The sequence below is a fragment of the Delphinapterus leucas genome, chromosome 17, assembly GCF_059928025.1.
Source record: "Delphinapterus leucas isolate spDelLeu-1000000601 "Yukka" chromosome 17, BTC_Dleu_Yukka2, whole genome shotgun sequence".
NCBI lineage: Eukaryota > Metazoa > Chordata > Mammalia > Artiodactyla > Monodontidae > Delphinapterus > Delphinapterus leucas.
The window spans coordinates 63,294,247-63,318,548 of NC_143145.1; the positions used below are offsets into that span (position 1 = coordinate 63,294,247).

Sequence of the window (24,302 nt, forward strand, 5' to 3'; positions counted from 1 at the left end):
ATACGCAATTTAAACGTAATCCTGAGGAAATCCAGGGCTTAATCACAGGTTCTGGCCCAGTGGAAGCCCTTCAAGTAATGTTTACTGAATTAAGCAACATAAAAAGCAGTGTGAAAGTATAGTTTATTTTATGCTAATCAGAAGCTCTGATTGACTTCTGAAAGGAAGATCATGGAATTCATGTTTTTAAGGATGTGTATCAATGGTTGCAGTGTTAGATGCCCACAAATAAAGGATATTCAAGATAGGGACCAGGTGGCCTCCACCTTAAACTTGGCTTGTTAGCACTCCTATGGACAATAGCTCAGTTTGTTTATTCATAAGTCTGTGTGGTTTCAATTATTTATGGTTTTCTGCTAAAACTGGATGTGGTTCCTTTGGTCCTGCAGTATCCATCTGGGTCATTGACACACCCCCGCTGTGTCCGTGTGTGCAGTGTGTTTATTGGCAGTGCAAAATTCGGCAGTATGGCAGGGAAATCACATTTTAACAGGCTGGGGAAGGTGTCCTGTGGCCGCGTGGGAGAACGTGAGGCGGTGCCAGGAAGCTTCCAAGCTCTTTGAGAAGGGCTCTCTCTCCTGCAGAATTATCAGTCTAAACCTGTGGTATCTCCTTCAATTTTGAATGTTTTTTAAGGGGAACAGATTGAAGCCCTCTCCCGCTGTGTTGGACTGTCAGAGGGAGAGAGAAAAGTGATGCTTCCTGCTGCTCCAGAAGGGAAGTGAATCAGCAGGGCCCTGGTTTCCTTCAAACTCTAATTACTGTCTTTGCTTCTGAGACTGCCTAATGCAACGGCTACCCTTTTAAAATCTGAACTCCAGGGTCTGACACACGGAGGGGCAAGAGAACAGACCAAACCTGTATTAGTTCACAGAACTCCAATTCTTTATTAATCACAGCTTGCTCACAATGACATACAGGAAAATAGCACTAATGAAGAGTAAATATGCAGGCAGCAACCTTCGGGAGTTGGGAGTTGGGGGAGAAACGACTTCAAAACTGCGATAGGTACTTATGGTGGGTATCTGTTGATTCTCTCAGTTGGCACAAACGCCCTGCCTAGCCCCCTTGACTGCGTCAGCCCTCATAGATGGAGTAATATATATAAATATTTTTTTAAATAGGCAGGATTGCCTCACACTGGGGAAGAAAGACCAGCTTAAGTGAAAGTCCGCAGTGTTTTTGATTTTGTTTGCGTGTGTGTTTGAATGCAACAATCAGCTCACAGTTTCCAAGTGGAAAAATATTCAGTAGCATCATGTACTTGTACTATAGGTAAGAGCTTAAAATGAACATCATCAATCATGGCATCCACAAATAAGCCACCTGACACATTAATTCATTCCATCAAAAGAACTTAAACTAGAGAATAAGCCCACTTCATGAAAAGCGATTTCACGGCTGCTTGAACCATCTGGGTTAGGATCTGTGTTCAGCACTTTAAAAGGTTCAGCTTTTTGCTTCTACCCAGATTGATCTCAGATCTGTCTTTTTCATCCATCCCTTTCTAAAGCCAAAGCACATTTGTAGCACATAATCCAGTAGAAGCAGAAGTAAATGCTACGAGTAGTGGTTTTTCTTAGCCTGGTTTTGTAGTTCTTAGGCAGTTAGTAGATTATGAGCGGACAAATGTGGTGATTTGTGTGGAGTTGTAATACCTGTGATCCAGGTATGGTCTCAGTCAAGTTCAGAGATTACCAAGCTGTCTAGGTCAGTAGGCAATGGTGGGTTTCTAGCACCAAAGACTGTCTATTGACCTCATTTTTCTGTTGGAATGAAAAGGGCAGGGAATGGAGTCAGACATGGGGAGCTTCAAAAAGAACAGACCTAGCAAATTCATTTGAGTGGAAAGACACAACATCAAAAGCCTGTTACAGGACATGTAAGATTATGAAATAACTTGCATAATGCAATACTTGTATTTTTTAACAAAAATGTAAGTATTTACAAAATAAGATCCAAGGTATTTTTTAAACATCAAGCAAAACATTCTGCAAAGAGACCGCATTGATTTTTTTTTTTTATTTTTGATTCTGTTTTTTGTTTTTTATAATGAGTTCTTTTTAAACCATGTCATACATTTCCCATACTGATATCGCATGATCCATTATAATATAGGCAGGGGGATTTACTAATGGTGGGGCGTGCCATACCCTCCGTCGCTTCAGCCAGACAGTTCGACCTGGAGTTCCTTGTTCCTGCGCACCTCCGCAGCATGCCTCTCCTGAAAAACACCGAAGGGAGACGAGACATCAGGAGCCTCGCCTGGTCCACAGGGAATTAGGAGGGCCCGCCCACTAATTTGGCTACTATGCGCTTGACTGGAAGTAACCCCCTTTAGCGCCTACCTTTAGGAAATGTTCTCATTTCAAAGAAAGGAAAACGTGGAATGCAATAAGGGTCACATTACAGAAGATCATAGAAGACTAAAAGTGTCTAAAAAAATTTTATCACTGTATTTGATTAAAATGATGAACAAAAGATCATATGATTAAGAGAATTTAAAAAAAATTTTTTTGATTAAGAGAATTTTGACTATTAGGACTACTGTATAAATCCAGAGAATAGCAATAAAGTATCATCCTGTCTTCTCTATCATTTTGAACGGTGTTTTTCCTTTTCCCTAACATTTTAAGGGATTTATAATTGCCAGTGGACACTTTGGGAGGATGAGATGCAGGAACAAGACTTTTTGTATACTTCCTAAATTCTTCACCCCTTAGTCAAGGGCTTTCAAAACTTGAGTCCAAATGACCTCTCCAGTCTTACCCTCCACCCTTCTCCTACGCCTGCTTGATTTCTCGGTTTAACGGAATTGTCTTTTTTTTGTTTTTTTTTTTTTGCGGTACGCGGGCCTCTCACTGTTGTGGCCTCTCCCGTTGCGGAGCACAGGATCCGGACGCGCAGGCTCAGCGGCCATGGCTCACGGGCCCAGCCACTCCGCGGCATGTGGGATCTTCCCAGACCGGGGCACGAACCTGTGTCCCCTGCATCGGCAGGCGGACTCTCAACCACTGCGCCACCAGGGAAGCCCCGGAATTGTCTTTTCCTGCACTTTTCAATGCTGGAGATTCCAAGCCTTCCAGTTCCAACCACCAGGATAGTAAACAGACTCTTTAATCCCTGTAGCGGTTGTCTCTTTCTCCGTGAAGACTTTCATGAGACTGAAAACTATCTCACTTTCCATTTGAAAACCTGCATTAATCTTCCCTTTTTATGTGGCAGCCGTTTTATTCTAGCTTGTGCTTTGGTCATTTCTGTTCTTATCTCATCAGCTCTCTTAGGCAGATGCTTACTCAGAAGCTCGCTGAGGGCCAGGGCTGCATTTTCTCACTTTTGTTGCACTTGCAGGGCCCAGCAGGTTCTCTTGCACATAGTGCATGATCAATAGATGTTTATTTACATGAGGATCTGGGGCACTAAACTTGATTTGGGAACTAAACTCTCTGAGAAGGGAACTGATAGGAAAGGTGGAATTCTATTTTTAGTACACAGTTCTGCCTTGGATGATTATAAGCACATGGTCTTGCCTATCACAGGTGATAAATAAGTGGGTGTTAAATTGAAATTGAATTTTTAAAATATTAATTGTTATTAGTATTATTTATTTTTCTATTTAGAATATTATTTATATTGCTACTTTACTCCCCTGCAGCTCCAGAAATTTCTTGTGGCTCTATAGCAGGGGTCCCCAACCCCCAGGCCACAGACAAGTACTGGTCCGTGGCCTGTTAGGAACCGGGCTGCACAGCAGGAAGTGAGCGGCGAGCGAGCGAGCGAGCGAGCGAGCGAAGCTTCATCTGTATTTACAGCCGCTCCCCATGGCTTGAGTTACCGCCTGAGCTCTGCCTTCTGTCACATCAGCGACAGCATTAAATTCTCACAGGAGCGCGAACCCTACTGTGAACTGCGCATGCGAGGGATCTAGGTTGTGCGCTCCATATGAGAATCTAATGCCTGATGATCTGAGTTGGAGCTGAGGCGGTGATGCTAGCACTCGGCAGCTACTGCAAATACAGATTATCATTAGCAGAGAGGTTTAACTGCACAGAGACCATAATAAATCAACTGCTTGCAGACTCATATCAAAACCCTATGAGTGAGTGGCAAGTGACAATTAAGCCGCATCTTACAGAGTAGACTGGACATAAGCAACACACTTCGGGTGTCACTGTCTCCCATCACCCCCAGATGGAACCATCTAGTTGCAGGAAAACAAGTTCAGGGCTCCCACTGATTCTGCATTATGGTGAGTTGTATAATTATTTCATTATATATTACAATGTAATAATAATAGAAATAAAGTGCACAATAAATGTAATGCACTCGAATCATCCCAAAACCATTCTCCACCCGCCCCGGGTCCATGGAAAAATTGTGTTCCACGAAACCAGTCCCTGGTGCCAAAATGTTGGGGACTGCTGCTCTATAGATTCCTTTAGTTCAGAGGCAATGATCTTGACCAGCTATAAAGTAAATCTTATCATTAAGCTCTATTAATCTCAAGTAGTCTCTGCTTATAGATTCCTTATAATACTAAGCATTTATTAGGCACTTAATATGTACCAGTTCTGCATAGGTACAGATTTTACCTGTATTAATTCCCTTGATCCTCGAAACAATCCTGTGATGGAGGCTCTATTCTGGTGCCCATTTTACAGATGAAGAAACTGAGGCACAGAAAGGCTAAGTCACTTGCCCAAGATCACAAAACTAAGAAGCAGCAAATCTGAGACTCCAACCCAGGGAGTCTGGCTATACAGCCCCCATTCAACCACTGCTATATAGCCTCAATGTGAACGTGAGGAGAAAATTTTATAGTTGTATGGAAAAATATGTCTTTTCAAATGTAGGTTCTGGGAGAGAAAGGCATGTACAGCCCTACATTTCCTTCAAAGATACAGAGTTAGAGTAAACAGGAAGTTGATTCTAGAGAAAGAGTTTAAAAGCAATTTTATTTAATTGGTTTAAATGAGCTTTTTGTCTGTATTCAAAAGCCATGAAGAGAAGAGGGAAAAAGCATGTATAGAGAAATCATGTCCTGTCTGGAAATGTCACAGGGGAACTAGGATGAATGCAGCTGACTCTTCTTTCTTTTTGTTCTGTTATGGTGAGGAAAAAGATGCCATAAAATCTTTTTCTCATACAGAAAGAAACTAATTAGTAAGACCTGAGCTCTGACAAAAATTGAGAGGGAGCCCAGACCATCACTATGTTAGGAAGAAAACCAGCCTCAAGTCTAAAGATTCATATAAACTCAAATTTATAATATAACAGGAAAGATTATAATCAGTATTATTAGGCTACTTTGGAGCACACTTCTTATTCAGCTCAAAATTAGTTGCAAAGAAATGGATTTTGCCATAGGAAAGAAGAAATATAATCTGTGAGCTTGAGATAACATGAAAAAAAAAAGGAAATTTAAATAAATGCTGAGCTTCTGGGAAAAATATTGTTTATTTTCAGGCATTCTAGTAAATCTATTATTTGAAAACCTTACATTCAAATCTTCAAATATATACTCAAAATTGTAATGTGATTTCGTATAAAAATGTGGGAGAATCAAAGGCAGATAGGCAGGGGGCGTGTAATTTTCAACATAGTCTGTTTTTTTTTTAATCAGCAAAATGTTGGCAATTGTCAGACCTTGAGTAAGAGGTTACTGAGGAAGTTGTGATGCTCTGAGAAAGTGCATCAAGAGGTCAAGTCTATTCTTTGATAATATTCATTTCATTATTGAGCTTCTAATATTTGCCAGGCACTGTCAGACATGCCGGGTTAGACAGAGTGAAGCAGATCTAAATTTACAGTGTTCTCTACAACTTACCCCCTCGCTCCCATCAATATAATAGTGCTTAAGCACTTGTATGCAACTATTCTTTTGATATGCAAAAATGTGTAAGAGATGGTTTTAGGAAAAAATTCTGATTCTTGGAGAAAATCTGATTAGAGAGATTTCTGTACTGGAAGCGAAGAAATATGAGGTCTTTCTTTTACTTTACCTTTAAATATCCCCTTCACCTCACTAGGTATCAAATCTAAACAAAAGACTTGAACTAGATGACCTAGGGTATCAATTCCAATCCATGAAATCCTATTATATGAGTATTTAAATGCAAGATGAGATTCAACGTCATCAGAATCCTTCTTTTTGCTAATAACTATGAGCTTGCAATGCAAAAGAGGGGTCAGGAGTGAGTCAGGAGTGCAGGAAAGCACATTTTCATACATGAAGAGGATGTTGGTCATGGGAGCATTATCAACATCCAATGCCACTGCCAAGTCTGCTTACTGTGCAGTGTTTTAGGATGGCCAAAGTTACAACTTTAGCTTAGTATAAAAGTTTGGAGTCAAAAAGACATGGGTTCAAACCGAGACTCTGCGATCTGCTTAGCTTTGTGATCTTGGCCAAATGGCTTAACCTCTCTAAGGACCAGGTTCCTTAGATGCGAAATGGGAATGATAACAGTATTTCCTTCTAGGGCTGTAGTTTGGATTAAATTCCATAGTATGTGTCAAATGCCTGGCCTACAGTGAGAAATCAGTGAAACCTAGTTTAATCCTCTTTTCCCTTTCATTTTTCATTTATCAGACATATTCCATAGGAAATAGTTACACAAGTAGCATTCGTGAATCAGAATGATAAAGAAAAAAAAGTCAGATGAGAAGCATGAAAGGTTACAACAGACGGAAATTGATAATGGTTGAAATCTCTGTCTAAAGGGTTATATATCATCAAAATCATCTCTTAGAAAAAGAATCACAGAATGTTACTCCCTGAAGAAAAAACATTTTTTATCCTTTCTATATCCAGATTATTTTGCCTATGTCTTTAGCCTTCACGCAATTAAAAAAAAAAGGAAACTGTAAATCATAGCTAATGTGATATAGGTGTGGCTAACACAAGGAAAAAGAAGGACATGGAACTTCAATTTACTGAGCCATTTCTCAGACAGGTCCTGGTCCACATTCAAAGGGTGTAATTAGAAGTACATTTAAATGTTTGATGTTAAAGTTATATGTTTAATGAATGTATCTATGGTCAAAATGATTATACATGCTTTAACTGATTTTTCAAAACTAGCTATTCACTACAGTTCCTGGTTGGGTTTGACAAGAGAGCTGCTACGACCCAGGGTTCCAAATGGGTCAGGTGGTGGATTTTCTGTGGGATACTGTCTAGTGGGTTAGGGGAAGAAGCACACGTGGGGGAAGGAGAACGTGTCTCTTATCCTTTCTGTATGGCGAGAATAGGTGTTGCCTCTCTCTCTGTCTGTCTCTTTCTATTTTTTAGAAATAGAAACTCCAAGAATAGAACATTTTTAATTTTACTGCAGGGTCAGTCATAATCCGCAGTGTAGTCATAGACTACAATTTTGAGCCCTGAGCATGACTATTCATGTCACTCAATTTGAGTGACTGAAACAGGTCAGACTAATGCAGGTCTTTGTGGCACAGGCATCTTTTTGCTCACACCCTCTTCATTTGATTCTTTTCTATATAAGTTGGAGTGTTGAGATGAAGTGCTAAGGAAACAGAAACGGAAATTTAGAAACAGTGTAACATTCAAAATTGTACTGAGCACAAAGCTAATATGTGTCATGTGTTCAGTAAATGTATCATCATCACAACTACATTTATTACCATTAATAATTATTAACCGAATGATTAATAAACTAATAATCATAGGATATGTTCTCATATAGGAGATAGCAGAAATTGTGAGAGGCATGAGGAATCCTGGGAATAGAATAGAGAGAAAAGAGAGATCATGAGCTGAAGTATGTATGTATGTATGTATGTATTCAAAAATATTTGTTGAGTTCTTCCACATTCTAGGCACTGTGTGTTCAGTGGTGAACAATATAGACACAGTACCTGCCCACATACTACCCACATGTTAGTGTTTTTATATTTTTATAGGTGCTCATTTATTCAAGAAATGAATAGTAATATATGTTAAAAAAAAGAGTGTAACATTATTGTTGAAGGAAGAAAGAACATGTTTACAGAACAAAAAATCAAAAAGATTTAAATATCATTTATGACAACATAACAAAACATATTTAAGAAGGCTTTAGCTCAGTGCTTTTCAACCCTGGCTAAATATGAGTGCTTATGGGTAAGCTTTAAAAATGCTGATCTCTGGGTTCCGCCCCAGACAGCTACATCAGAAGCTCTCATTTTAAAGAGCTCTTCAGTAAGTTCTAAAGTGCAAACGGGATTGATTTTGCTTTAGGCTTTCAGTCTTATCTAAAGGCTTTGTACTAACATGGCTGGGACTCTGAGAGGTCTGTGGGAATTCATCAGTGAATTACACTGAGGATACCATCGTAGCCACCATCGAGGGACATGCTCTGCTCAAATGCTCAATTCGATTAATTGAGAAGGAGGGAGACTGAGGGCTGGGTGGTAGGCAGATTGCTGCAAAAGCTCACGTGGAATTGTATCACATCTCTTGGCTAATCGGTAGGGCCAGTGAGGGCTGTCAAAATGGTGGGCACTTAGTGTGGTCGCCTCATGACTATCTCACTAATAGATGTCATTTCAGTAATAACCATCTTTTGACGTGGGAGATTCCAGAAAAGCTTATGTTATATCGGCAGTTTCATGCACTTTCAGCATAATGATTATTATTGATCCTCTTTTTAATTTATAACTTCATTGCAGTAATTTCATTCAGAAAAAATCAAAATAAAAAACTAACTTTGTCTTATTTTAGGAAGAAGCATAGTAGTTTTAGTACATACAAACACATATACCATATGTCAACAAAAAACTACAATGTACTTAAAATACATCAAATGGAAGTAAAGTTAGTATGCTCTAAGGAGTATCTCCACTTTACTGAGAAGATAACAGATCTTGGCTGTCACTGGTCAAAGATTCTATTAGATTTGAAAAGTGTCTCTTTAGCTATGGAATACCAGGGAAAATGTGGCCCTAAAAATGATGTGGGCTGCATCACTCAGCACAGGATAAAATGCTGTCAGCTGAGATTTACATCAGAAAAAGCTACAAACCGCTAGTTCTCAAACCTGACTGCATACTGGAATCATCCAGAGAGTTAAAAAAATATATGGATGCCTGGGTCCCACCCCTGGAGATTCTGCAGCTTGATGCCAGGAATATTAAGCATTCCACAGGTTGATTATTTCCAGGACAAACTGTATGTATGCATGTATGTACGTATGTATGCATGTATGTAGACATGCAAGTGTGTATGCAAGTATGTATGCATGGAGGGAGGAGACCAATTCTTGGTGAGAGTGAGAAGAGAGAAAAAAGGAGCTGGCCAGAGGGGTGGGTGAAGAAAAATACACAGAGAGAAATAAATTGCCCGTTAAAATCCAGCACTTCTAGAAATAATAGTTAAATATGCAAATTTTATGAACTATTTTACAACTGAAATCAAGAAGGATCTGCTGTGTGTTTGACTATGTGTAATTTTAAAAAACAGTAATGCTCCTGGATAGCCTTGGATTGATATGTCTTTTTTAAATTTAATTTAATTTTTTTAAAATTTTATTTTATTTTTTTATAAGCAGGTTCTAATTAGTTATCTATTTTATACATATCAGTGTACATATGTCAATCCCAATCTCCCAATTCATCCCACCACTTGGATTGATATAAATCTTGCACTGGATATTAAAGGTCTAATTGCCAATCCTGGAATAAAATCAGCATGCCCCATTCCTAGCAATGCCATTTGCTTTTATTTTTTTAGGGCCTAGGATGAGAGATGAAGGTTGATTCACAATTATCCTGAGTAAAAGATACAGTGGTTCTGAGAGAACAATTTCTAGAGGATTTCCGGGGCTGTTCATCCTGACTGATGGGAATAGTTATATGTTCAGGTTGGTGAGAAGAAAGGCACCAGGAAATTGAGTAAATGAAGTTCCCCTACTAGCTTTTAGTGTAGATTTTCCTACATGGAGAGAATGGGTTTTCCGCTGTTCGTAAATATTCTGTCCTTTTCTGACGAATATGTTTTTCCAAGTGTATGGAAATATGTCCAAATATATTTTGACAAAACCTTTACATATTTAATATTAATTATTAGGCTACATATTAAATTTATTATTTTACTATATATTATTGTCTTTTATTACTGATTGTATGAAATATTTAATATTTCCAATTTAATATTTTTCCAGTAGATGGGTTCCTAAGATTTGTACCGAAGTCTGTTATACATTTGAAAAGCAGGAATCAGCCTCCCTCAAACTATTCACCACTGGAAAATCTGACAGAATTCCAGCTTTAAGTCCTACTCTCATTCTTCAGCCATGTTGCAGTGCCCACTAAGGCCATGCTACCCCGGGAAACCCTGCCCAGGGGGTTAGGTGCCTTAGCACCTAATTAGCAGAGACTGATTAAGTCTCTGGTGCCTGGGCATTTGAGAGTTCATCTGGCTGTGTTGCATACGAATGTGTGCATCTGCTCAGGACTCTGCTATGATTACCTTTTCCTGCAGACGTTCAATAATAGCAGCTAGATTAGCCTCACGGTTTTCCTTAATTTGTTCCATCTTCAGGATCAGCTTCTCCTCTGCCATTTTGCTGAAGTTGTTGTTCTCCTCCAAAGCCTTCTGGAGGACCTCTCGCTCGTGTTCCCGCTTCTCTGCCAATTGTTTCAGCACCTGAGCCTCCTGAGACTGGGGAAGAAAAACATATCCATCTTAGAATCACCCAGACACAAACCTGGTGGAATAATGGTCCACTGATTCAAGACAGCATTCTTTTCAAATGAATAGTACTTCTAGCCTTGAGCACTGTTGTCAATTCCCTGCTTATCTGCATGCCTTAGAATTCTCTATAGAATGTGCTGAGTGGGGAAATGTAGTGAGCTGAATTTTCAGCTGTGAGTTTTTCAGACAGATTGTTTTAGAAGAAGAAGCATTTTACCCTCCTGGAAGAGTTTTTGTTTTCATAGGTTGCTGCTAAGCATTTATGCCACAGGGAATGCTGTAATTAATCACCTGATGGCAACATCCATGGAAGCCTGAGGAAAATAGGTGAGGATTGGGGCACGTTCCCATCTTTTTCCTGCCTCATTGTTTTTGATCAGTTGTAGGCTGGGCTGTGCAATGAGCCTTTCAACTTTCCCCAAATTGTTAAATCCACTTTCTCATTTTATTCCATGCCCACCTCTGCTCTTCTTTTTTTCCATGCACCAAATTCTCTTAGGAGACTTTGGGAACAGTGCAAACTCCATCTCCATATGGCCACAGACAACAGAAAGTCCTTTTCCGGCCCCATCTTGAATATGCCAAGGCCACCTGGGTCACCTGTGAAAACCTGTGATTGCTCAGTGATTACAGAAGAAACGTCAGAAACCTGTGTACCCCACTCCTGCACGTCCCACACATTTTTGCACACCGTAATTCTCCTGCAGCATCAGGAGGCTATACGGTTCTTTATGTTAACAGTCAGAGGGGTGCTTGATAATTATGCCGAGGCCCGGTATCCACCCACGGGATTCTGACTCTGCAGTTCTTTGGTAAGACCAGGAAGCTATATTTTTGATAAGCAGCCCTAGTGATTGTAATGCAGGCAGTTCACAGCCTACTTTTTGAAAAATACACTGGCATGCGCTTTGGCGTCAGGTCTGTGTTTAAGTGCTAACTGTGTCAATGACCCTGGATATATTAACATCTTTCCACATTCACCTTCTCCTCCAATTATGCAGCTAAGAGCAGTCTTACCCAATACTGAACTATCTAGGTTTAAGACTAAATTATTACACATCCATAGTTCCTGGGTAATTCCTTGGGATCAGCTGGTCCTCCGAGGTGAGGCTTCAGAGGATTCATTGTAAATGTGAATATCTAAACAATGGTAGATCAAACAAACATTTCATGGGCTAAATATTGGTTACCATTAAAAACATTAATAGGAAGATATTTCAGTTGATGGCAGTGGTCGTGGGCCCTTACTGGAGAGATTGTGATGTATAAACAATACGAAGTCTGACAGGGAAAGAAACTTTTCTTTAGATAAAATTCTACAGGAATGGTAAAATCAGACAGCCTTAAGAGTCTTTGTTGATGTGGTTATTCTGAAGTTTATCAGGAATATGTCTAGTGACTCACTGGAGATTAAACAGACAGTTCTGGGAACCAGCCCCACTTCTTGTTTTAACCCCGTAATCGTTTCACTGACATCTTTAATGGACCCATTTCATTCTTGCTTTGTTATAGCTTGCAAAAAATCTACTATGAAAAATGATAAAATGTTAACACAAAGTAAGTTCAAGATCAAATGGAGCCTTTCTGGAAAAAACATGAAAAAATATTTTCTAGTTTATTCATCCTCCTGCCTCTAGGTGGGGCTATTGGTAAAACATCCTACATGGATTTTGCTTATCTACTGCTACCGGGACTACTGAATCGTGACACAGGGAAAGAGAGACTGACAAAAGGTGTGTGAGTGTTTAAAGTTTCTCTCTGAGCAAAGTCTTCACGAAATTATTTTTTTGGCATATGCATAAAGATAGTAGCTATCTCATAGGACTATTTGTCAGCATCAAATGAAATAATGTTTGCTAGGGATTCAGCACAGTGTCTAATATGGAGGAAGTTAGTACTGAGCAAACGGCAGCCATTATTATTGAAAGGAAAACTCGAAACACTTGTGACAGGAGAGGACGGCAATTGAACCTCCTGCTACACCTAAGCTCAGATGTAGAATCTTGGTTATCTCACGAGTGCAGGATATCTGTTCACATTCCTTTTGGTATTGACGGTGAGTAGATTCAGGTGTCCTCGTGGTTGGTGACAGTCAGCCCTTCCTTAACTCCGTCCTCTCCACCGGCACACGTACACTGAATGGGGCTGTACGGCTAAGAATTTTCACGGTTAAGGAAGCACCACAAAGAAGTAAGAGGAAATGACTTTGATCTTTCATTTCAGAAAGTTCAATTCAATTTACGTAACCTAAGTCCAGAAAACTTTTTGAGGGAGAGAAGTCTGGGTTATCACAAAACAAGGGTGCAATGTGTCCAAGAATTATGGATAAGATTGGGGCCTTAGGTACCTCTTGTAATGGGCAGAAAACGATGGGGCAGCTTCAGGAAACCAAAGAACACCAAATCAATCAAAATAAAGCAAAACAAAATTTTTCAAAATCCTCTATAGCAGTGCTTTTAGACTGTATTCCTCTGTACGACATGGTCCATCAGCCAAGGCTGCTGAAGCTAGTAGATACATGAACTTTCTGCTCCGTATGTTAGTAAGTCCCTTTCCCCTCCTCTTTCTCCCATAGATCAGTGCTTCCAGCGCTGCCCTGGATAGGATCTACCTGGATTTTTCTGTGGCCCTTTCTCGCAGAGTTACCGTGGATAGTTATCCAGAAGCAACTGCGTCGTTTTTAATTTTCAGATGCTCAAATTAACTTTGGCACTTTGTGAAATCGTGTTGTAACTTGATGTTTATATTTGTGCTCTTAATTTTCTTTTGTGAAAGAGCCGAAACCAGTCGGGAGACAGCAGGGGAATAGGATTGAGAAGGGAAGGCCTTGGCATTGAAAGGGTAATAGAGCAATACATTCCTTTTCAGATCTCTTGCCTTGGTGGGACACATTTGGTCTGTGTGAACACAGACTCCCTCGGGGGCCCATAATCACGAAAGGAGGGAGGCCTATTGCATTTGTGGAGTGTGGCATTTGGCTCAGTTCGAAATGCCTCAATTAATGGCATTAGTACTTTTGCAGCCACTGGGGCTAAATGAGATTACCCAGCCTAGGTGTCAAGTGCATTCCTTTAGCACAATTAATGGGGTGAAACAGAAACAGAAGGCAGTACAGAACGTTCTCACGTGAGGCCGCGGCTCAATGATGAAGACCTGCCTAACTGGGCCAGGCCACCCTTCAGGGCCACTCCATGGAGCCTTTCCTTACGCACTGGTAGGGATTGTTATAACCACCATTGCCTCAACTCATGCATTAGTAGGATCTAATAATTATATATGTTTCAAATATTTAAAGCTCAAGTCCATGGAAAAAAAATACAGGATGAGAAGTTGATTATGGAAAGAATTCCTCACCAAGAAAATACGTCTGCCTCCCTGTTTTGATTCTTCCTCATACGTACTCAACTCTTAAATTCTTCCATGGAGCTAACAGCCCTGAGGGCTTTGACCTCAGTTCCTAGGATCTCTGGAACTCCACTGAGGCAGAGAGTCATAATTCTTCTTCTTCCTTCTTACATAGCCTGGCCTCCAGATATCACCACCTATAACCTCTAACTTTGTTCCTGGGGAGAAATTGATTCTATGAATACAGCTTTAATCCCCCCAGTCACAGCCTCACTGGTCCTGATTCTAATATTTCTATCAATAAGCAAATAAGTATTTTGTCCAGAAAACTGCCTTAAAACAGAAAATGAGTGTGAGGATGTGATATATAAAAGTAGAAGCATTTTCCTTCATTTCAATCGGAGTAAAGTTTTTGCTACGTGGTCGAATAGGTATTCTTACTTTATTCCTTGTTTGGGCAGATTAGCAGAAAGGAATCTTGATTGACTTATAGGGAGGCTGGAGAGGTGGGATTTGCTAAACGTTGTTAAAACTAAATTGTTTAAGGGAAAAGGATCTGACCATGGAGGAGCATTTCTGAATAGCATGTACCTAATGTTGAAGGTCACTGAAATGCGGAAATAGAAAATGAGGGCATGATGCAGGTATAATGCGAATGTCAAGGCAAAGTATTTATAGAGCTAAGACATCCAGCATGATGTTCTGGAAGATGAAGATCATCTCCATCTTGCTATCGTAATAGCGGAGCCACAAGGATGGTGAACACCTATTCTAGGCATAAATTTCCTCACACTGAACTCAGTATCACTGAAATAATTACAAGAGACATACGTGAAGGGAAAAATAATGAGATGGTGAGAAGAATTATTGTACATTTAGGAACACTTTATATAATTTTCCAAAGAGGTTCATTACCATTTCTTATATTACTGAGTATAAGCATTTAATTACTGTATAATGAAATGGAAGATAAATTTGAGTTAAGTGGTATAATAAAACTCATTTTACTTTGTGTACACAGAGGAGATTTAAGACTATATTTTAGATAGTGCTAGTTTTTATTTCTATGTGTTCTGAAGTATACACGTTTCTACCTCTATTTTCTTTTAAAGTATTTTTTTGGATATGGACCATTTTTAAAGTCTTTATTGAATTTGTTACAATATTGCTTCTGTTTTACGTTTTGGTTTTTTGGCCGCGAGGCATGTGGGATCTTAGCTCCCTGACCAGGGGTCGAACCCGCACCCTGCGTTGGAAGGTGAAGTCTTAACCACTAGACTGCCGGGAGGTCCCCATACCTCTCTATTTCTTGTCCCTTTTCATCATTTGGATACATTTCTTGTCTTCTAGAACCATTTATCTGACGCTAGATCTCCTAGTACCTAAGTGCTTTTACGGTAGTAGGTTAGATGATGTGTCTCTAATTATTTGCTTTACTGTTAACAATGAAAATACATTATTAATCCAGCTAAAGTCACAAATAAAGCCTTGTTAAATATGATGATTGGGTATAATTATGTAAAACAAAAGGGTTTAAAATTCACTTTGTGTTGAAGAATCAGAAGTATAATAAGAAATTTAAAATGAGTGAAATCTAAACACCTTTAGAATGAGTCCTTCTGCCAGAGTCTGTAGTGCATTTACTGTGGTTAACTCCTAGAAAAAGAATCACGGGGGTGCTCTTCACACACGGGAAGAGTCTGTGGACCATATGTCACATTCTCTAAGGAGCAGAACGCTTCCTGAATGTTGAATTGTGAATAATCCAGCACTTTAGCTCATAATCACTGCTATACAAACCACCCCTCTTTTACTGGATTCGACTTTAGTTGCCATCTACAATGTGAGATGCTGACAAATGGAAAAGGTAAGTCTATCATGTTTGGTGACAAATGGTCCACTTCGAGGCCATATTATTAAAAATAAGCAACACAGATTTCTTTCGGAGGTTCGATGACTTTGGAGTTGATTGTGCCAGTATTGTCAGTATGCCAATTATAGTTTACTGGAGTGGTTTGAATAACTTTCTTTTTAATTTAATTGATTTTAGCATGAGATTTTATCAATATCATTCAATTCCTTAAGTTTTCATCATTTTTTTTATAATACTAATTTTTTCAAGCCACTTTTAGTTGGGCTGAACTATTTATATATCTGTTACCTATCAAACCACCTTTGTAATTTGATAACTAATATTTTATAATGTTTAAAAATATTTATGAAATGTATTATACAGTAACATTTCAGCATCTGTGTTAATGAGAAGCTTTCTTTATAAAATCATGAGTTTGCTAGATCATCATCTCTGTGAGGTTGGAATTGGATGTGTTTTTACACAATAATAGCTGACACTTTCACAGTGCTTGTGATATGGAATAACTCTTTTAATTCTCACCATAACTCCAGGATGTAGGTCCTATTGTTAGTCTCATTTTACAGATGGATAAAATAAGACATAGTGAGATTAGGGACTTGCCCAAGGTCACACAGCTATTAAGTGGCGAAACCAGACTTTGATCACAGGCATTCTCTTAACCATGTGTTCTTAACCACTATGCTTTTAAAGATGCTCTTAAACACTGTGCTTGTCTTGCCATATCACATAATTTATTGTCCAAACTGGGATACTTATGAGATTGAGATAATAATGATAACCAAACAGTAGGAATAAGCTGGGGTTGTCCTGGGCCAACTGGAATGTATGGTTAGCTTAGTTCTGCTGCCTCTCACTAAATAAATGTTTGTTGAATGAATAAGTGGATAGATGGATAGATGGATGGATAACCGAAGAGTTCATATCATTTCATCCACATGGGTAAGCTGCTGTATGGAAACTTTAATTTCAAATAATGAGCTTCAAATCTGACCTCATGAGGTAATGTGGTCTCATGGAGGTGAATACTGATTCTCAGAGATAATCAAAGAAGGAAGAAAAACATCAGGAAAAGGACTTATTCCTTTTATAATAATCTTCTACCAACTGATCAATGGAGCATTAATTCTGGTTCAAAGGAGCCTAAGGGAGGAGCATTTAACGTAGTGATCAGATGGTCAGTGCTGCAATAGTATCAACAGATGGAGTGAGGAATTGGGGAAACTGCCAAAACATCGAACACAAAGTGAATTGGAGTCCACACGGAGATGAGTCAGTGGCAGCCCTCCAGCTCTAGATCCAGCAGGCTCCAGCAGCACGGCCGAGGTAGGTCACTGTTTCCCAGACATGATCTCTAAATTCAGGTCCCAGAAGCAAGTCTTTCAAGGGTACTAATGGACGGGAGGGGTCTCGTAACCTTTTTGTTTTAAAAGCCCTATCAGGAGTCATATTTCACCTCTGTGAAATACCTCTGTGTCTATCTTAACCCTTACTTTGAGTTAGAATTATGTTAATTCAGTGAGAGAATGCTTATTTTATGATAATCAGAAATAGTAATTGGCAGTTATAGATGCTTTGATTATAACCATGACAAAAGGAATTGATTAATATGTATTTAAATGTATTATGTTTGGTAGGCGGAATCTTTACAAACTTTTAGCTTGTAGGAAAGGAAATGGAACCAGGGCAATATAAATGCTGCCGGTCACTCGGCTAGGTTGGACATCTGAGTATTTTTGAAAGCCTTTAGTCACTCCTCATTTCTTAGATAAAATGGAGTTTGAATACCTAACCTGGCATTGAAGGCCCTCCACAATCTCACCTCACTACTCTCCAACTCCCTACCCAAGGCCACTAGCCCAAACTACTGGTCTACCCACTGCCCTGAAAACACACTTTCTGCGCTCTCACCTCTGGGTATCCTTAGTTCTGGGACCATTCTCTACATCTAGCACACTTTCATGTCTTCTCTATTTATCTAACACTATTATTTTTCTAGTCACCCAGCTTTTTAAAGCAGATATTTCTTTGAACAGAGGCTGTGATTCACAAGGAGTGAAATGGTTTCATCTTCCCAATGAACTTCTTTTTCATTTGAAGTTAGTGTCCTTAAAAATGCTACCTCTAACCTCAGTTCCTACCTCAGTCTCCCCTTGCTCCTTCTGCTCCCACCATACTGCCCTCTGTGTTATCTCTCGAGTAGTCCTAGCATACTCCTACCTCAGGGCCTTTGCACTTGCTATTCTCTTTACTTCAAACTCTGTCCCCCAGAGAAGAGTCCCATGGCTCACTCCTTACCTTCTTGCCTTTTTTTCAAATGTTTTCCCTCACTATCTTCATGCTTCTTTTCAAATGTTCTCATATTCAAGAGGGCTTTTCTGACCACCCCATATGAATAGCACTTTTCGCCCCAGAACTACCAATTCTCTTTGTCCTACTTTATTTATTACCATCTTACTGGGTTGAGCATGTGACCTGGACAGGTCACTGAGACTCAATTCTAAGACTTCTGTTAGAACTATTAGGAAAGAGAAGCTCTCTTTCTGCTGGAGTTGCTAATTTGTGAGAAAAATAATTTGGGACTGACTGAAACAAAAAATCCTTGGTATTGAGACCAATTAGTTGCAGAAATAAATGATAAATGTAAAAAGAAATATTGAGCTCCTGGATCAAGCTGTGTTTGAAGCTGTAACCACTCTGAGGATTTTAGTCCCATACCCTCTTTTTGCTTCATTTAGTTGAGTTGGGTTTTGGTTATATGCATGTCCTCACTTAGATAGTTACTGAGATATATGCACTTGCTAAAGGCTCTTTAAAGAGAATTAAAGAATTTAAAGAATTCTCTTTAAAGAGAATTAACAGTTCTTCAAATGAGTGCTAATTAAGTCAGTACAACCCAATAGAAAAAATCAATTAATGATTTCTTAAGCTGTCACTTTGTGTTAATCAGTTGTATTTTCTTCTAATTAAAACCCTAGTACCTGGACATAATCTATATAATGATTTTTTTGAAAATCATTTTTTTGAAAATTTTAGTAAGAGCAGAAATGTGGTGGAATACTGATTTTAAAGGGCTCCAAAGAATATTTTTCCTGGGTGTCGCAATGCTGGATGATTACATTTGTAAATGTCTTTTAGCCACGTGGCCAATTTCTAGTTAAATTCAATGGTTTAAATGTGTAATTGTTGATAACTTGTTGTTGTCAGAGTACATGAATTTTACCAGAATCAGTAATTAGTTAACTCAGGGAATTTTATGAGAACATCCAGTTAATTTTGATCATCTCTGTGTTCTTTTTCTTTTAATAATTTCCTTCAAATTAAATATACCAGCAACATTCTGAACTATGATGTTGAATTTTCATCTTTAATTTTCAATTTCAGGTCAGTTACTGACTTCTAATCAAGTCATGGCATCTCTATATGTCAACCTATGACCTCTACTTACAACTGTTAGCTATAAGATGCCAATGCTTCAGTGAGAACTTAAATTACCTTGACTGTAACATGCTCTCTACTATTGTAGTTAGTTATTCATATTTGTTGGCGACAGTCTCAAAGGACTGTAACTCTGAATATGTTAATTCAGTTTTACTATAAGAAGAAAGCTATAAATGACAACAAAAAAAATGATAAATATTTCTAAAGCAACTTCCTGTATGTCTGCTTGGGTTAGTAGCTTAGTTTCCTTCCTTTGAAATCCAAATTTATAACAACAGTAATTGGTCAAATACAATAAATAATATGTAAAGAAATACTCACTGGATGCAAAGAGAACTTCACCTGAGTAAAAATTGAAATTGTGATCAGAAAGTTACACAACATAAGAAGATTTTCCAACCACAAAGATGAAAACAAAAAGCATTTTTGGTTCAGAAGACTTAATCTAGGATTTATAATCTCTGAGCCTTGTTATTTGATGCTATAGTTATGTATGTACATATGTGTGAGTGTGTTTGTGTGTGTGTGTGCATGTAGGTATATATAAACACATATACATACACACACATTTGGGTTTGTTCTGCACTCCCTGTTAGAGAATTCAGTCTTTAGGAGAAGGACTATTTTCCTTTTCTTTGTAAGTATCCAACATAGAAGTGTTTAATGTATTGGCTAACTTTTTATAAACATCTAAATAAAACTTAAAAATTATTATAAATGCAGAGTTTCCATTTAAATCATGAGACCATGCGTGGAGCATATTCTTAGGGACTACATGATTCTAAAAATATATCATGATAAAGTCAGTGGAAAATACAACATAGGAATGGATTACCTGCAGTAATCCATTTGGGTTAATCAAGAGCGTCTCAATGGGATGTACCCCCATAATCACACAGCTGATACGCACATATTCAGACATAACTTCTGTCTCTATGTATACAGTCTTAGGGATTTCTGTATGCCCTCCATTTTTAATACCCTTGGCTTTTCTTATTCAACTGATTGTGGAAAATTAAAGATTTAGCTCTGTAAGAAAAAGCTCTTTAATACAAACAAGGACCAATGGAAAAAAGAAAAAAATGCCATCAAGGCTTAGAAATGGGTAGAGGAAGATACTCATATATTCCCGAGAGGGTTCTGATCTTGGAAGAACCAACTTCAAGGACAGGGAGTGAGGCCTTGGGGACAGGGGCAAGCTTCTGGCCCTTACCCTCGGGTGAACAGCGTTTCTGGGCAGGAAATATCTCAGAGGGAGTATCTGGTGCTTTCTAGTTCCGAGGAAAACCATGTACTATGCTTTGGGGCAGGACGCAGAGTCTGAGAGCAAGGACTCACCACTTGGGCACCTCTTTCCACCACAACCCCTGGAGTTACGGTACCTAAGGCTGTGCTTTCTTGATAGCAAGGATAGGCTAAGGCAGGGAGGCTTTTATCAAAATGGGTCCAAGATGGAGGGAGGGCACTAGGGCACTGAAGTTCTTTCAGTGCCTGAGATCTTTGGTTTTAACTAGCCTCAAAGCAGCAGTTTTTACTTGAAGTAGCCTGGATCTATGTCTAGAAGACCTACATGTGCAGGTTCAGGCATCATTGTCTCCTGGAACTTCTGATGGAAGTGTGTGTGTGTGTGTGTGTGTGTGTGTGTGTGTGTGTGAAAGCAGAGGGGTTGGGGAGGGGAAGGGAGAGAAGAGGAGAGAGAGAAGGCAGGGAAAAGAGAGAGCAGAATTTAAAAACCTATGAAAAAAGTTACCTTTCTTCTTTCCTCTGCAGCCTCCAGTTTCTTCTGGATCTCCTCCAGGGACAGATCTTTCTTCTTGGGAGAAGCTAAAGTTCGTGGGGCTTCTGAGATAGGAGATGGTGGCTTTAAGATCAGCTCAAAAGCCTGGCCGGAGGCACGTTTGTTGATTTGCTTCACTTCCATATCTGAGAGATGAATATTTGAGAAGGTTAAGCACACAGAACACAGGCATGGGTTTACTAAAATAATTTGAATTCTGGCAATTAAAAGTAGCCTTGTTATTCTGGCAAAGATGAGTAAAATGCTGCATATGATCATATACTCTACATTGTTTGAACATATAAGACCTCTTTTTTTCGTATAATTATAGATATATTTTAACTGGATAAATATTTACAGTGTGGGGAAATTCAATAATGTCCATAGGGAGTTGAATCATGGTAGGCGTGCCCAGAAAAAAATAGCCTGAATCGATTTTAAACTAACTTTATTTTCCTTTTGAATAAATATGAGCTTCATATGAAAACCAAGGAGCACAGATTTAGATTTATTTATTGTTTTGGAAACTAGCATAGCTGGAAACACTTTCAGATTACATAATGAGGAAAATAACAAAGTCCTCCAGTTCTCACACCTAATCCTGTGGTTAGAAATCACAGGAGCTGTGTTGGAACCGTTGTAGCTCCCTGAATGGTTGGAAATACCTGCTGCAGTCAAGGCTCATGTGCAAAGCATCCTGCTGGTTCCTGTTTTGCCCTTCAGTGTGTCTGTTGATCTGAGTCATCAAGCAGTGTAATGTCCACTCTGGGGAGGACACTGTGATGGGGGTCCCTGTCTTCAAGGTGCTTATAGTCTAATGAAGACAATAAGACAGGGTACCATGGTAATCTCTTTGCTTCTACTTTGTTGCTACTTAGAATGTCCTTCTTCATCATCCCTCAGCTGTAGACAGGAACCGGGGGAAGAGGCATTGTAGTAGGGGAGGGAGGGGGCAACATCTGCTTATCTAATTTATACACTCTGTACATTTTAAAACTATTTAAACTCAATAGCTGTATAATATGCATAGTAATTAAATGGGCAGAAACCTGAAAATGCATAATATAATTTATAATGTAATAAATTATAATGTAAAATAATAATTTATAATGTAAAGTAATATCATTTATAATATAAAATAGAGTGATAGCTAGCACCTGCTAGGATATTAGTGTAATTACACAACTTACAGCTTAGTAAAATATACTGATTTTTAAAAGTTCATTGGACAGCTCTAACTTTTAGATGAGTGTTTTTTATTTTGAACCCCAGACTACACCCCTCTCATTTCGGCCCCCCAGTCCTTGTTTTGTCCTCTGAACCCACCCAAAGTCAGGCCAGTCTCTGTTGTGCATCACAATAGTATTTGAAAATAGTTATGATTTTCCATTTCAAATTTTTTCCCCAATCTAAAGCATCCTAAGTGTCCTAAAGTGATACGGTTTCTAGATATTTGTTACTGCATCACTCCCTAACCTCACAGGGCTCACTAATTTATTAATGTCTCTTAAAAGTTGTGGCAACCAAGCTGGCCAGGTCTCCAGGCTAGCTCTGACTAGAGCAGAGCAGAGAAGAATTATAAATTAGCTTCCATTAATGTTTTTTTAGCAGCCTGGTTAGTGTACTTTCAGTTTGTGGTCAGGTAAGACACCAGGTGAACAGGAACTGACCTTACTTACTTAGATCTGTGAATGCTAACAGATCATATAGACAAAATCAATTCAGTAAGTATGTTAAAAATGATGTGGCTTTTTTCACAAATATAAAAATATTTTAAATCTTCCTGAAGGCATCCAAATTTGTACTTATATCTTAAGTACAATTCTATAAAAAGTGTGTAAATTTATGGAAAAGGATTTCAAGAGAACAGAGGCAGATAAAAATCGCTTATTTGATGAGGTGATGGGATTTTAAATGGATAGAGTTAGAGACACTGAAATCAGAACTGCCTGTATTTGCATCCAAATAGTAAGCCCTGCTTACTAGGGTGTGATACTGGGAAGGTTAATTCACTTCTTTAAGCTTTCATTTCCTCAACTAAAAGATGGAGATAAAAGGCACCTTTCTCATAAGACTGTTGTGAAGATTAAAAGATGAAGGATACTTGTCCAAATTAATCAAATTATATACATTAAATATGTGCAGTGATTTGTAAGTTACCTCAATACAGCTGTTAAAAAAATTAAATTGTAAAGGTGTTCCAAAAAAAAAGATATAAAGGATACTACATGTAAAGCACGGGCCATAGCACTTAGTGTTCATAAATGTAAATAATAATGATTAATTCTTGTGATAATATTTGTCTACAATAAACACTTCACATTATTACCTAATATAGAAAGAGAAGACAAGGTTACAGACGTTGGGAATTTGAAATTCTCTACCAGTTCTTTTAGGAAGCAGTTAATGAGCTATGTTGAATTGTCTATTTGACTTCTAAGACTCAGCTTATATATAACCTTTGATTTTCGTTTCCTTCTCTCCAGTCCCTAAGAGGGCAGAAACCATCCCTGTCTTCTGTGTCCTACCAGTAAATGCTGCCTTAGCAAATAATCACACTGAGTTCCACTTACTGGTTATCGGTATGTTGTAATTCTCTTCTACTAGGCCATGAGTGCCTTGAAGAAGAGGCCTGAGCTGCATTCTTCACTGGAGCCTCAGTGACAACACATGGTGAGATACAGTCTCAGAAGAAACATAGCTGGATTGCTAGTCACAGCCACATTTAGCAGATGAAGGAAGGACCAGTGTGTTTGTTGACTGAATGAACTTATAAGAAGTAGGCGTGGGACCTGCATTCTAATGAGAGTTTTGGTTGGAAACCAAAATCTTTTTGCATGAAAGACATTTCCTTGTGAAACAGCTAATTCATATTTATGATGCTTGTGCCATGACAGAATCAGTTTGAAAGAAAAACGTCTTTGAGTCCTGGAATATTTTAAAGGCATAGAAGGAGTTAACTGCCATAGATCCTTTCACCTTACCTTTAATGTATTTCCTTATACATGTGGAAAAGAAAATCGTTGTGAGCCAAACAGGTAGCCAGATATGCCTCAGCTTTATCTACTACATATGTAACTGCACCAAACATTTTGATTAAATGGACTGAATTACGTAAAAATGGTATTTTTGATAATGTCAGCTACCATTTTGAATGCTTACAAGAGGCCAGG

General features: G+C 38.7%; 1 protein-coding gene across 1 annotated transcript in view; it reads right to left on the reverse strand.

The window, feature by feature from the left end:
* Positions 1-456: 456 nt before the first annotated feature.
* STMN2 (stathmin 2) overlaps positions 457-24,302 on the reverse strand; it is a 53,558-nt gene continuing 29,712 nt past the window's right edge. The window contains exons 3-5 of the mRNA XM_022554993.3: positions 21,103-21,275; positions 10,469-10,660; positions 457-2,224 (exon numbers count right to left, since the gene is read on the reverse strand). Coding sequence (XP_022410701.1) covers positions 2,165-2,224; positions 10,469-10,660; positions 21,103-21,275 — 425 coding nt within the window. The 3' untranslated portion in view covers positions 457-2,164. The remainder of the gene's footprint in view (positions 2,225-10,468; positions 10,661-21,102; positions 21,276-24,302) is intronic.